Source organism: Camelus bactrianus, chromosome 6 (genome assembly GCF_048773025.1).
Source record: "Camelus bactrianus isolate YW-2024 breed Bactrian camel chromosome 6, ASM4877302v1, whole genome shotgun sequence".
In the NCBI taxonomy this organism is placed as follows: Eukaryota; Metazoa; Chordata; class Mammalia; order Artiodactyla; family Camelidae; genus Camelus; species Camelus bactrianus.
The window spans coordinates 5,019,073-5,034,596 of NC_133544.1; the positions used below are offsets into that span (position 1 = coordinate 5,019,073).

General features: G+C 41.2%; 1 protein-coding gene across 1 annotated transcript in view; it reads right to left on the minus strand.

The window, feature by feature from the left end:
• Positions 1–15,524, minus strand: part of EML1 (EMAP like 1) — a 116,872-nt gene that overhangs the window by 68,714 nt on the left and 32,634 nt on the right. The window contains 1 exon segment of the mRNA XM_074365046.1: positions 652–834. Coding sequence (XP_074221147.1) covers positions 652–834 — 183 coding nt within the window.

Here is a 15,524-nt window from a genome sequence, read left to right on the forward strand (position 1 = left end):
ATTTACAGGTATAGAATTCTGTCACAGGCTATGTGCTCCTGTTCAGAAGAGAAAGGATTTTGTTTTTAAAGAGGAGGCTTTGCCCTGGAGGAGCTTACTAACTAGAAGCCGGGAGGGGAGGGGAAATAGGAATAAGCTTCAGGGTCCTGAGCAAATCAGGGAAGGGCTTGTCCCCTCAGTGCCCCAGTCCTTGGCTCAGAGCTTCATTCGTGGCACGTGATCAAGTATGTGTCTGCTGTGCGGAAATGGATGACAGTGTAAACTGAGGACAGAGAGAGAGATGAGCTGTCAAAGTTTCAAGGCAGAACAGCCTCCAAAGGGGCCCAAAGAATTGTGTTTATTTTTGGAGTTTCGTTTTGCAAGCTCTCTCTATCCCAGAGAGTCTGGATAGACAAGTGTCCTCGGTCCATTGTGGACGTTCCTTCCTTGACTCACCTACCGCTGAGCAACCCCTGGGCCACACAATTCACCGGCGTCCCGCAGAAAAACACTGTCTCACTGTGTGCGATGATTTTGACACTCCTAAGACCGCTTCCCTGTTTTTCTAAACTTGAGTTCTCCACAAATATTAAGTGTGCAACGTGTCTGCTGGAGCAAGAATCCACAACAAGCCCCGCTCCACTGCTGCTCCTGCCCCTCTCGAGCGCTCACCTTTGGTAGGTCCTTTCCTGTTGAGCACGGCCTGCTGCTCCTCGGTGATGTTCAGCCGCCGGACCACGTCGGCCAGGGCCGACTTGAGCAGCTGGATGTCGTCTTCCTGCATCTGGACTCGCTGCTCCAGGGAGGCAATGCGGTCTGTGACCTCCATGCTACTGGCAGCAGAAGCGCTGTCATCTAGACCGGGGGAAAGGAACAGGTGAGTCTCAAACGCTCCCCAGAGAAATCAGACCACGAAACATAGGGCACTGCTATAACATGATAACAACGCTCGTAGGCAGAAATCACATGCGATCTTTTATTAGGCACAACTGCAGTGCTTCATTCTGCTATAGTCTTTTCATTCTCTATGTTTGTGCTTTTTGTTTTTAAACTGTGGTTTTAATTGCCATATTTTGCTAGATGCAGGCCAACTCCTTTTCTATGACACCAGAGAACCTCAGAAGTAGAGAGGATATTAGCATACATCTATTCAACTTCTCACATGTTGCAGAAATCCACTGCATGGTCTTCTAACGTTTGTTTCAACAAAGCTAACTGGCAGGTCGGTCAGATAATTGTAAGGCCAAACTACTCACCAGTCAGGACTTTTAAGGATTGGCTACTAGGCAATAGTAGTGGTCAAACCTGTTTGGCAAGCACACCCTTAGAGCTAGAATCATCCTAGGTCCTTGCACAGAATCACTAACTCCAGGTCTGTATCAAGGTCCACCGGGGCCCTCCATGAGGTTCCTGGCTTCTCCAACCTCATTCTACCTCCTTCTTCCCTTCCCTTCCCTTCCTTTCCCGTGCCCCAGCCACACTGTCCTTTCTCTCCTACCTTAGGGATTTGCCATCTGCTGTTGCCTTTGCTTGAAGAATTTCTCAACCAACTTTTTGCATAACCAAGTCCTTCTTTTGGTCTCAACTCAAACAGAAGATTTTTTTCAGAGAACCTTGCTATAACCTTCCCTGAAGTTGTTCCTTTCAATCATATCCACCTTATTTCTTTCTTTCATAGCTTTACCCTGAACTGTAACCATCTTGCTTGTTTGCTTTTGTCTGTGTCTCCCAACTAAAATGTAAGCATCATGCACATGCAGCCCAGTGTTCACAGCAGGGCTATTTACAACAGCCAACGTGGACGTAGCCTATGTGTCCACTGACAGATGATTGCACAGGGAAGTTGTGTTTTTCATACACACATACACACATACACATATACACCATGGAACACCACTCAGCCATAAAAAAAGAATAAAATAATGCCATTTACAGCAATACGGATGGACCTGGAGATTGTCATGCTAAGTGACATAAGTCAGACAGAGAAAGAAAAATACCATATGATATCACTTATATGTGAAATCTAAAAAAATGAGACAAATGAACTTATTTACAAAATAGAAACTGACTCACAGACATAGAAAATAAACTTATGGTTACTGGGGGGAAAGAAAGGGTGGAGGGATAAATTGGGGTTTGGGATTTGCAGATACTATATATAAAACAGATAAACAACAAGGTCCTACTGTAGAGCACAGAGAAGTACATTCAATAACTTGTAATAGCCTATAATGAAAAAGAATATGAAAAGGAATATATATGTCTATGTATAATTGAACCACTGTGCTGTACACTAGAAATTAACACAACATTATAAACCCACCATACTTCAATTAAGAAAAAATGCAAGCATCGTGGAATCACTTCTGCTTCCGGGTATGATGGACCCCTACTGGACAACACCCCTCTGTAGAAAGTAACTGTTAGGCCTGGAAATTACACAGACAACAGCAGAAGGTACCAGAGAGTGGACACAGGCATATACACCCTGGCGGGAGCTTACACCCCCTTGGGGGAGCACAGATGGGGAACTGTACAAGGAAACTCCCCTTTTCATGGCTTTCAGCCTAGGGTTAAGTGGTGCACATGATGGGGGCAAGGACATGTGGAAACCTTGCAGTCTTCTTATCCTTGAAAAAACACAAAGTGAAGTCTGAAAACTGTGAACACTGAAGAGAGTGGGGAAATCACAGAAGGAGAAAAGCTAGAGAGGGGGTCCCCTAACTCTGTCTCTTTATATCTCTGGCTGATCAGTAAATCACACATACACAGAACAGGCTCAGAACAGAGTTTACAGTTCAAGCTTAACCCAGAAAAGTACCCACTGAGACAAAGAAACAAGATTCATCAGAGAAAAATAACAGACTACAAAATCTCCACAACTTAACATTCATAATGTCCAGGATACAATTCAAAATTACTAACATACTAAGGATCAAGAAATGGAAGACAGTCCCAAGAGAAAAGACAGTTAGTCTGTCCAACTCCAAAATGAACGAAGCGCTGGAACCAATGGAGAAGGAATTTAAAATGGATATCATGACTATCTTTTATATGTAAAAGGGTTTTTTTTTTCAGTGAATGAAAATTCCAGAGAGGAATGGGAAGTACTGGCAAAAAAATAGAAATAAAAAATGAACTGAATGGAAATTGTACAACTGAAAATTCTGACATTAAAAAAATTCACTAAATGGAATTAACAGATATGACGAAGGGAAAACTAAGTAAATCTGAAGACAGATCAACAGGAACACAGAGATAAAAATGAACAGAGTCTTGGGGACTTGTTAAGACAGTCTTAAACAGTCGAACATACATTTAATTAGAATATAAAAAGAGAGAGAGAATAGGACAGAAGAGATATCTGAAAAATAATGGCCTTAAATATCACAAATTCAGTAAAGGACAGAAATGTAAAAATGCTAAACAAAAACCAATCAAAATAAACACAAAGAAGACCACTCCAAGTATATCATAATCAAACTGTTAAAAACCAAAGATAAAGTACACATATTGAAAACAGCAAGAGAAAAATGACATATTATATACAAGGAACAATAATCTGATTAACAGCTGGTCATCATAAACCATGGAGACCACAAGAAAATGAAGTGACATATTTAAAGTACTGAATGAAAAAAAAAAATCAATCCAGAATTCTATATCCTGCAAAAGTATCCTCCAAGAATGAAGGCAACATAAAGCATTTTTCAGATAAATAAAAACTGACTTTATCACCAGCAGATCTGCATTACAAGAACCTAAAAGAAGTTCTTCAGAGTAAAGGGAAATTACATAAGATGAAAATTCAGACCCTCAGAAAAGAATGAAGACCACTGGAATTGATTAATATCTGAATGAGCAAGACTTTCTTCTTTTTGCATTTTTCTTTTAGTGTTCTTTTAAACCTATAAACTTTTAAGACAAAAATTATAACACTGTCTTATACTACTTTTAAGGTACATGTTTTGAATACATATAACAACCATAACATGGAGGATGGGGAGGATATGGATCTATAAGGTTGTAAGACTTTAATATTGTACATGAAGGATACACTGTTAACTGGAAGTGCTCTATGAAAAGGTAAAGACGTACACTGTAACCCTTCGGGAACTACTAGGGAATAATGCAGAGAAGTAGAGCCAAAACAACCAAGAGAAAAATTAAACCGAAATTCTGTATTCAAATAATCCAAAAGAGGAAAGGAAAAGATGAACAGAAGAACAACAACAAAAAAGAGAAAAGTAGAAAACAAAAATAAAATAGTAAATCCAAACCTAACATAGCCATAATTATATTAAATGTTACATTAAAGCAATAATTGCATTAGCCACATCAATTAAAAGGCAGAAAAATGTCAGGAAAAAAAGTAAGACTCAACTATATACTGACTGTAGGACACACACTTTAAATACAAAGACACAGTCTGAGAGTAAATGAATGGAAAAAAAGATACAGCATGCAAACAGTAAGCATAAGGAGGCTGCAGTGGCAATATTAATATCAGATAAAATAGATGTCAAGTAAAATGTATTACCAGCTATAAAGAAGGACATTTCATAATGAAAAATGTGTTAACTTATCAGAAAGACAATCATAAATAGAGCTTTAAAATGTATGAAACAAAAATTGATAGAATTAAAGTGAGAAATAGACAATTCTATAATTATTCTTGAATATTTTAACACCCCTCTCTCAGCAACTGATGGGACAATTAATAAAAAGAAATCTGTAAAGATGGAAGATCTGAACAACATTATAAACCACTTTGACTTAATTGGTACATATAGGAAACTACAGCTAACAATAGCAGTGTACATGGAATATTTACCAAGACATATATTCTGGGCCATAAAAAAGACCTGAATAAACCTAAAGATTGAAAGAATATGTTCTCTGACCAGAGTAGTAATAAATTAGAAGTCAAAAACAATAAGAGAATAAGAAAACCCCCCAAATATTTAGAAATTAGGCAACATACTTCTAAATAATTATGAGATCAAAGAAGACATCACAGGAGACACTAGAAGACATTTTTACTTGAATGACAATGAAAATGTAAATATCAAAATGTATGGGCTGCAGATAATGCAGGTCTTTGAGGAAAATTAATAGCTTCTAAATCTCTTTATTAGAGAGAGGATTCTCAAATCAATGATTCTCAACTGTCATACTAAGTAACTAGAAAAAGAGTATATTAAACCCAAATTAACCAAAGGAAGAGAAAGAACACAGAGAAGAAAGCAATGGAATAAAACATGAACAAACAATGAAGAACATCAATGAAATCAGAAGTTACTCCTTTAAACCATCAATGAAGTGTATGCTCCATGAAAGCCAGGATTTTTTTCTGCTGGTTCACTTGTCTGTTTCCAATATGTAATACACAGTAAGAACTCCATAAATATTTGGTAAGTGAATGAATAAATCAGTAAATGGGAGCATCATCAAATTAGTTGCTGGGAATATAAAAATGCTTGATTCACACAGTTATCCTTAAGAACGTCTCTTTGTAGTGGAAAAGACACATGTCCACAAATTTCTAAAACAATTTGATAAGTTATACATTTGAGAAATAAAGTGGTAAATGAACATAGAGAGAAATATTAACTGTATTTGGAAAAACAGAAGAAAGTAGGGGTTGACCTTGAAGGTTAAAAAATTTACAAGGGGAAAAAGCAAGAAGAATGGTATTCCAGGAAAAGGAAACAATCTAAACAAAACATGAGAACATGAAAGCATAAGGAATATGCAGGTAACTGTGGTCTTTGAAACTAAAATCTATCATCTTGTAACTTCTACTTACTGGATGGAATTCTGTCTTTCCCTTAAATTCAAACTCCGCCAACTTTCTATGTAACATAATTGTATCATACATAAACATGTTTCTCAAATGTGTCAATGGAACTTCTGAGGAAGAGTAACAGGTATTAAATATCTGATAACCCAGAGAGCTTATGAAGTACTCACATACATTTAAAATTGTTAAGCTCTTATGAAGGTATTATATGTATGTGTGTGTACACACACACACACACACACACACACACACACACACATAGAGAGAGAGAGACAGAGACAGACAGACAGATTAAGCCTTTAAAAAATATATCATAGACATATCTCCTTAAAAAAATCTGTGAGGCAAGAACTTGCCAATACCCTTGTCTCACACTCCTCCCCTTCCTAGAACAGGACACTCTACTGTTTACACTACTAACATAGGATTTTCACCATTTCAGCCAGGAATACTGGTGGGTATGTGGGTGTGTCCTTTTTCTCTGTCTCTCCCTTATGTGACTGAGACATAAAAAGAACTTAACAAACCCAGCAAAGAGAAAACAAATAACCTGATTAAAAAGTAGGGAAACGTGGCGGGGAGCGTATAGCTCAGCAGTAGAGTGCATGCTTAGCAGGCACAAGGTCCTGAGGTCAATCCCCAGTGCCTTCATTAGATAAATAAATAAACTGAATTACTGCCCCCCCCCCCTTTGGTGGGTGGGGAGGCAAAAGACTCAAATAGACACTTCACTAAAGAGGATATACAGATGACAAACAGGCATATTCTCGAAAAGATGTCAACATCATTAGCCATGAGGGAAATGCAAACTAAACTCACAATGACATACTGCTAGACACCGATGAGAGTGGTTTAAATACAACATATTGACAAAACTCTCCTGCACTGCTGATGGGCACGGAAAACGGTACAGTCACTCTGGAAAACAAATGCAGTTACCAAGTGCTCTAGCAATCCCTAGGCACGTACTCTGGAGAGATGCACTCACATTCGTACAAAGCCTGTACGCCAGCGTTTATAGTGGTTCAACTCACACTTGGTGAAAACTGGAAACAGCTCAAATGTGCTTCAATGGTGAGTAGACGAGCTGGTCCACCCAGAGAGTGGAATCCTTCTCAGTAATAAAAGGGAACAAACTATTGAGACACGCAATGGTTTGACGGATCTCAAGGGCATTACGCTGAGTGAGGAAAGCTAGTCTCAGAAGGTTACACACTGCGCAATCCCATTTACATGATATTCTCTAAAGACAAAACCAGAGTAAAGGAGAACAGACAGGTGGTCGGCAAGGGCTGGGGAAGGGGCCCAGCACAGGGGAGTTCGGGGGGGTGACGGAAATGTCCTGTCCTGATGGTGGTGGTAGTTACGTGAATCTATCTGTGTTAAAATACATAGAATTGTCTCCAAAAAAGCAGTTTTGCTGAACGTTAACAAATAAAATGACTTTCAGAGAGTTCAAGTGAGATACAGTCTTCCCACTGGCTTTGTCAGTTAGAGGTTATTATTTTTGCCTGTTGAAGTTGGTTGCTTTTATACCATAAGATCTCAGCAAAGAAATATTTCAGTGCAAACTTCATACTTGCTGCTCATTGGAAAGAGACCATCCTTAAGTTCTATGTAAATTCTTGTGGATTCTGTGGGGTTTCTCCATTTGTCATTTGATCTGGAAGGGAAAGCGTGAAGGTCCCAGTTCACGATGTCAAGCCAATTGGAAGGGAGAAGTGGGGAGGATAAAAAGGCATTTTATATCTGTCTTCCCTCCGAGGAGCAATTAAAGAGCTGACTAGAGTCTTCAGTCTGTGTAACAACGGTTGGGGGGAGCCTGGGTCACTGCAGACCTACCCAGGCAGAGGCAAGAGGTTGGGAGGGGTTCACCTGAGCTGGGAGAAGGAACAGCAGAGCTCAGTCAGCGTGGCAGGGAGCTCACAGAACCAGAATATACTCCAGTCATTAAAAGCATGAACTGTGAAGTCAAGCTTCCCAGGTTCAAACTGCAGCCCTACTGCTTGCTACCCGTGTGACGCAGGACACTATTTAATCGCTTCATGTCTGTCTCCCCATTTGTAAAATACGGACAACAGCAGTTACGGACCTCGTAGGGCTGCTGTCATATTGGAGTTATCCTAGACAGCACTTGGGATATATTTTTGCATATGTGTAAATGTTCTATAAATGTAGCTATAAGTAAACTATTGTCATTATTATTATTACTGATAAAAATTACCAAAGTAAGTTCAACTTCAATATTTCCCTCAAAATTCCTATGTTGTTCAAACACTGTTACACAAAATGGCACTGAAAAGGTAATTAGAAATTAGTGCTTTATTAATAATATGTTTTCTAAGTCATAAAATAATCTGGCATAGAGAATCTTGCATTCCTCTGTACCTCAGACAGCAGCTTTGAGAGCGGGCGCACGCGCTCGTCGTGAGGACCGGAGCGCACTGACCGTGGCGGCCGGAGCAGCACTGGAACGGAGGAGGTGGGCCCCTATCGTCCAGCCTTGCACTTTCAGATCAAGATTATCTAACCTACCAAGTAAGACAAGGCAGGCCTGCTCTACGTTATAAAAACTTATGATGCAAAACAGCATCCCTGTGGCCTCGGTTTGCTCTACAGATAGCTTTAATAAAACTGCATAAATCAGATTCTGTTTTAATTCCATTGCCAAGTTTGTATAGGAAAAAGTCTGATTTTAATATTTTACCAAAAAGGCCCTTTCAAAATCCAAAAAACAAAACTTCAACCACCTCAATTTTCTGCCTTCAAATACAAGTGATTAAAAACTGGACTGTCTGAATAATGCCATTTGCAGCAACATGGATGGACCCGGAGATCCTCATACTCAGTGAAGCCAGAAAGAGAAGGAAAAATGCCATATGATATCACTTATATATGGAATCTTAAAAAAAAAAAAAAAAGACACAAATGAACATATTTACAAAACAGAAACAGACTCACAGACACAGAAAACAAACTTATGGTTACCGGGGGGAAAGCGAGGGGAGGGATACGTTGAGAGTTTGGGATTTGCAGATACTAACTAATATATACAAAACAGATAAACAACAAGGTCCTGTTGTACAGCACAGGGAACTATATTCAATATTTTGTAATAACCTATAACGAAAAAGAATATGAAAAGGAATATGTGTATGTATAACTGAAACACCATGCTGTACACCAGAAATTAACACATTGTAATACTATAATGTGTAATTGCTCTACTTCAATTAAAAAATTTTTTTTAAACCCTGAAATGTCTGACCTGCTTAGGAGAACCTCCATTTTGAGATTAGCTGAAGTTCTCCCTGTGACATAATCCTAGTGCTTATCAAATCCTGCCAGAACCACTCATTTAACCTGTAACGGGCTGTCTTACTTCTGCTTCTGCAGGTAACTACTCCCGAGCATAGACCGGAGGCTTCTTGGCAGCAGTGTGAGCTGTCCGACATTCTTTACCTTCTTATGCACAGAAAAGGCCAGGGTTGTTCAAATGACTTTACATTCCAATTCAGCTGGGAAAGAAACCTGATTAGCATAATGAAAAACAAAACCCAAAGCGTGGTTTAACCGACACAAACCATTTCCAGCCTCCAAGCGCTGCACGGGATTCCATGGCCCAGGATGGGAGAGTTTATCCGAATTCTACCAGAAGAAACCTCATTAGCCCGGGAACCCAGCCCAAGTAGAACCTTCACAAGTTATTTATTCTAAAGTAGTTTTCATTCCAGCACCTCTAAAACTGATCTGTGGAGGTCATTTAACACAGCGTTAACAAGAGAGCTGCTTGATCTTTTTTTCAAAGTTTTCACAGTCTTTGAAGCATCACTGCACTTTGTAGTGTTATGAGAGGTTTGAACAAGATATTCTCTATATTTTTACCTCTTGAGTTTTTTAAACTCCTGTAAGAGCTAGAACTCCTGGCCAGGGCTGCGGCACCTGCTCATTTCCTCGGGAAGACGTGGGGCTCTGTTGACACACGGCAGGTTGGGTGTCTCTTTATCTCAGTGTCAGGTAACTATCTCTCAGATGAGATCGCAGTATGGGCAGGGGGGCAGACAAGATTTAAACTGAGGCAGAACCAGACCTGCAGTGCACAGGTGCGAGGTCTCAGCTGGCCACCTGCTCTAGAAGACAGTCTGCACCCTCTGCCAGCAGCAGACCTCCCTGGGGCTACAATTTCTAGCCTCATGGCATTTTGTCAAGATCCAAACAGGGCTGAGAAAACCAGTTTTCGGAAAGGCTAATCATTCACGTTACCTGCACTGGACCGTCTGGGTCCTGGGGCTTTACAGAGAACAACGTCCTGGGATTTAAATCGGTCTGACCCTTACGAGCTGTGTGACCTTGGCAAACGACTTGACCACTCCAGGGATAGTGCCATAGCCTGTCTCCGAAGGATAAATGTTGATGTATATGAATACCCAATATGATGTTAGCAAACAGGTGCTCAACACAAAAGGTAGTTTAGTATGTCTGTAGTTCATTGCTGTTATATCGTGTATAATAGCAAAGAGCAAACACAGACGTCAGTGAAATCAACGTTAACATTGAGTTACAGGACAAATTCTGCAAGGACTGTGCACTGCTTGCCCCATGAGAGAGGCCCAGACTGGAGTAAAAGGTACCATTTCTGTCTCTGGAGCACCTCTGGTCAAGCTGAAGATATGTGACATTAAACTTAAGATGAAGAACAGTTCCCCAAAAGCCCTCTCACGTGACAGCACGTGATCAGTGGCCAAAGGGTGGACCGCGAGTCACCTCCAAGGCTCCATCCTGACTTGACTCTCATGAGGACCTGGCCAAATGCAGGTTTCTTTCTGAGCAATGACATGGGTCCAGGTAGGTACTACATTACCTCTGGTCCCACAAGTAAAAAGATGACCTTGTAGCTCTGCCTCTTCCCTAGATCTTTCTGTAGTTCTTTGTGGCTACGACTTTTAAGTTGAAGTACTGCTTTACAGTAAAAAGTGGCACAAAAAGATCTTCAGGTAACTTGTCTGTTTTAGCCTATTTAGAAAGGCAAGGAAGGTATGCTTTTTCTTCCATTCATATGATTATCTCATTATCTAGAGATAAAAACAGGGTTTTTTTTGGGAGGGGGTGGTAATTAGGTTTGTTTATTTATTTATTTTTAGAGGAGGTGCTGGGACCCAGGACCTCGTGCATGCTAACCATGCACTCTACCACTGAGCTGTACCCTCCCCCAAAACACAGGCTTTAAAAATTTTTTTCTTTCTTTTTTGAATTGAGGTATAGTCAGTTTACAATGTTGTGTCAATTTCTGGTGTACAGCACAATGTTTCAGTCATACATGTACACACACATATTCCTTTTCATATTCTTTTTCATTACAGATTACTACAAGATACTGAATATAGGTCCCTGTGCTCTACAGTAGAGCCTTGTTTATCTATTTTATATATAGTAGTTAGTATCTGCGAATCTCCCAATTTATCCCTTCCCACCCCTTTCCCCTCTGGTAGCCATCAGTTTGAAAAACAGGCTCTGGACTCTAAATCTTCTGGTGATATACAGATAACTGCTATTATCTGAGTAATGTTCCTGGAGATCAAAGGGGTCTGTTCATTTTAAAAGATTAACTTAGAATCTGTCCCCTTTATCTTGAGGTGTTCTCACTTCTTAACTTAATGATATAAACAATCAGGATAGCACCAAAACAGTAACAGCCACCCTTAATTCCCACCCACCGTGCATCAGGCCCCGTGTCTTGCAGTGCGTTATCTCCAAGCCACACGACAGCCTCTATTTAGATGTCGTCCCCATTTCTGTGACGAGGTTGAAGAAGTTGGGTTTCTCATCCAACTCATCTAAAGTTGTGCTGTAGAAATTGGCAAGCCAAGGGCCAGCCTCCCCCCGTATCCTGTGGTCCATCAAAAAAACAAGTATTAATTCCACTGGGACTTGTGTGGTACTAAGTAAAATATACATAGAATTTTTGTGTCATTTTACTGTTTCCAAAATATTAGACAACTGCTATATTTTTAAAAATCCTATGATAAGGTTCTAGTATTTTAGGAACCAATCACGTAAGCAATGAGCACCGACAACCTTTCACTCAATCATTTGTAGACAGACACCCCATGGACAAGCCGGCTTTCTGTATTATGCATTGTTTGCAGAAGTGTTACATCACGTTGTCATGGTCTGAGCCACTGCATCCACTAACAAAAGACACATGGAAACAGGTAGTATGGGGAAGCAACTGCTCCCCTGCCCCTTTCGGTCTGGAGCCCTGCCCTCCTGTCATTCTGCAGACCTGAACACCACTCCTAGCTGAAGGGCTCCAGCTTTATTTTGCTTCTAAGACTCCTGCTTCTCCTTGGATCATCTGGGTCAAGCAGGAACTTCACGTCTTGCTTACCCAGGCTGGACCTGCCACTTGAGCTCTGGCTCTGAAATTCTTGACTTCACAGAAAATTACAAGAACCGATCCTCTCCATCAGTAAACCTGTCTCAACTGACCCTCATGAGCTAACGTTCGCATACTTGACTGTGAAAGACAACAGCCCTTCACTGACACAGAAATGCCACCACTGTCTCCTGAGTAAAGGAGCTTCAGCAGAGCCTCCTGAATCTGGAAGGAAATGGTATCAAGATCCTTTATGAGTCTTGGGCTGTGAACCAGTGGTGCTGGAGACCAGGGAAAACACGTAAGATCACCCAAGAGGTGACACATGACTCGGTTGAACTTAGATGACACAGAGTTTAAGCTAACAAACTTTCCTTTCAATTCAGTGACACGTTACTAAGCATCCTTCTGGGCCAGACCTGCAGCTAACACAGCAACCTTCCTAATCACAGGGCGCTCCGTCTAGCAGAGGAGAGACCAACAAACAACCATCCCAGAAATGCAGGGACACAGATGTGGGAGCAATCAGCTCGCACTGCCTCCACCCCGCCCCGTTACATGCTGGGAAACAAGCCGCAGGAGATGTGTTATGAGGACCAGACAAACCTAGAACAAAACACAGTGAAGGAGGGAGACCAGGATTTGGGGTGAGCTACTGGGTTTCAATTAGCGCAGAAGAGGAAGAATAAAAACAATCACTTACAGAAAGAACAGCCTTGAAATCCTCTAGCTGCATATTAGGAAATGTGTTGATTACTTTACTTTGAAATATGTTCTAATTTCATTTTGCCTAACCGTGGTTACCAAGCCGACAAAGACTTCCCATGGAGCCTTGAGATTTCTTGAGATCCTCAGAATGTTTACTTAATACTTTAATTATTTTTAATATTATACATGCTTACTCCCACACATACACACAAAGCCACGTGTGATGCACACACACACACACACACACACGTGCAAGCACACACCCTCCTACTTTTGCCGAAGTAATTGTTTCTTGTTTCTGTCAGAAACTAAAAGACCTAGGTACTGTAACGTTGTTCATATCTTCTCCCCCCACTTCAGTAACTCAAACAAGAGATGCTACAGCTGAGCAGAGGAGAAACTCCCCAAACTGTGTCAAGTGATCTGCTCTAAGACTTGACCTTTGCTCTGAAGTTCAGAAGCACCAGTGGCCCTGAGGCAGGAAAGGCACATCCAGTCTCTGGGATAGCTGGGATGAGGGAGAGGGGAGGGGAGGAGGAGGGAAAGAGGACAGGGGAGGGAGAGGGAAGAGGGAGAGGAGAGGAGGGGAGAAGAAAAAAGACTAAAGCTTTGTAATAACACTCCCAGCCAGTCATGCAGGATCACCAAATCCTCACCATAAAAGGAGAGATTAAAATTATGGAGGTGGGGAAGGGGAGAGCACACAGAATAATGAGCATAAGGGTGCAACTTGATAAAGATCTAAAACTGTAGTCTAAATTTCTATTCCACATGGAGAGGACTGCAACAGACACACGTCACACTGCCTGCACACTTCTCGACAAGACGTCCTCAGTCCATAAGCAACTTAACCAAAAGTATCTACAAAGGTAGCTTTAATACATTTTAATTTGCTACAATGGTTTTAAACCCTTTCAGCAAAAAGAATAAAGTATAAGCTATCCTTATCTTATTTTTTCTATTAATTTCCATTAATGTAAAAATACTTCTGTTTAAAGCACTGTACGGTGGTGACATTACCCATAACACCGATTGTCTTCTAGAGTGAATACCTTTGGTTAGTTTTAGACAATATTCGCTTGCATGAGAGCCTGTGCTTTAATAGTTGAGATTAAAATCAGAAAAACACAGTTTAAATGGTTTGAAATCCACCACTGAGGCTAAAGCTAGGCCACTGGTTCTCCAAGATAAAACTTTCTAAAGCATACGGAAACTAGTGGTCCGTCTTCAGGGTAGTACGGCAGATATGACTGGTTCATGGAAGACATTAAAACTGAAAATACCTAGGTTCTCACTGGAGAACTTACCTTTTAGGTTTCTACCCAAAAAGTGGAGCTACGACATTCTAAGGTAAGAATCTAAAGGGAGGTCTGAATCCTGACCTCCCCCCACCCACACTTCTTCTTTGTGACTAACTGCTGTTACTGTAAAACTTTTTCTTTGCTCTTTCTTATTGACATTGTGTAGCTACTTTTTTTCAAGTGCCATCAACTTCTGCTTCCAGCCAAGATGGAGTAACAGCGACTGGATTTGCCACCCTACCTAAAACAGCTGGGAAGAACAGACAAAATATACGACACCATGGTTTTCAAGACATTGGGCACTGGACAAGGAGGGACAGTGGCTGCTCAGAGATGACAGCCTGAAGAGCTTCCAGGAAGTGATGCCAGGAGGGGAACCAGGTGGAGCCCAAGGTCTCCCCAGGTTGAGGGGACAGAGCTGCAAGTCCAGAAAAGCCATGATGACTAGAGTTCAGAGGGTAGAGAACTGAAAAGGAGAGAGCGGCCAAGAGAGGAAGCTTCAGAAATCTGTGGAGAAGACCGCCTAGGTCTTCAGCTGAGTACTGATCAGCATTTACGTGTGAGGAAATCACCCGGGTCTGGGGACGGAACCATCCCACAAGAATACAGAGAGCAGCCACCGGAGCTCACACAGGGCTGGGAGTAGCTCCTGTCACCCTTAGCTCGAGTGGCGAGCCACATGATCCACAAGGCACTGGGTAGAGAACTCAAGAGGATTTTACCCTAGACTAAATGCTACTCTGGTTCCCCTAACAAAGCTGAACAGCAGGACTTGAAAGGACCAAACTATTTCCAAGTAATTTAACCACACCCCAGAACAAAGCTCAAAAATTTTTATGGGAATCTAAAAATATCCATCTCCCAACACCATAATGTCTGATGTCCAATAAGAAGCCACCAGGCACTCAAAGCAGCAGAAACAAACAAAAAATATGAGCCATGATGAGGAAAAGAATCCGCTGAGTAAAGTGAACACAGAAATGATAGAATTAGTAGACAAGGAAAATTAACGTTGTTATAACTATATTGCCTACGTTCAAGAAGCCAGAAGAAAGACGGAATATGTCAGTAGGGGCATGGAAGTTACATAGCTTAAAAATAAGACAAATTTCTAGAGATGAAAATGATAATACGCTGGGCGAGAATAACTGAAAAGATTGGTGAACATGAGGAAATTGTAACAGAAACTACCCCAAATGAAATTCAGAGAAAAAAAGACTCAAGGGAGGGGAGGAGGGAGGCAGGAGGAGGGAGCGGAAGGCAAGGGGCGAGGGGAAGAGATTGGAGGGGGTGGGGGAGGGGGGAGAGAGAATGAGAATGAAGCAGCAGGGAGTCTGTAAGACAAAAGACCTCA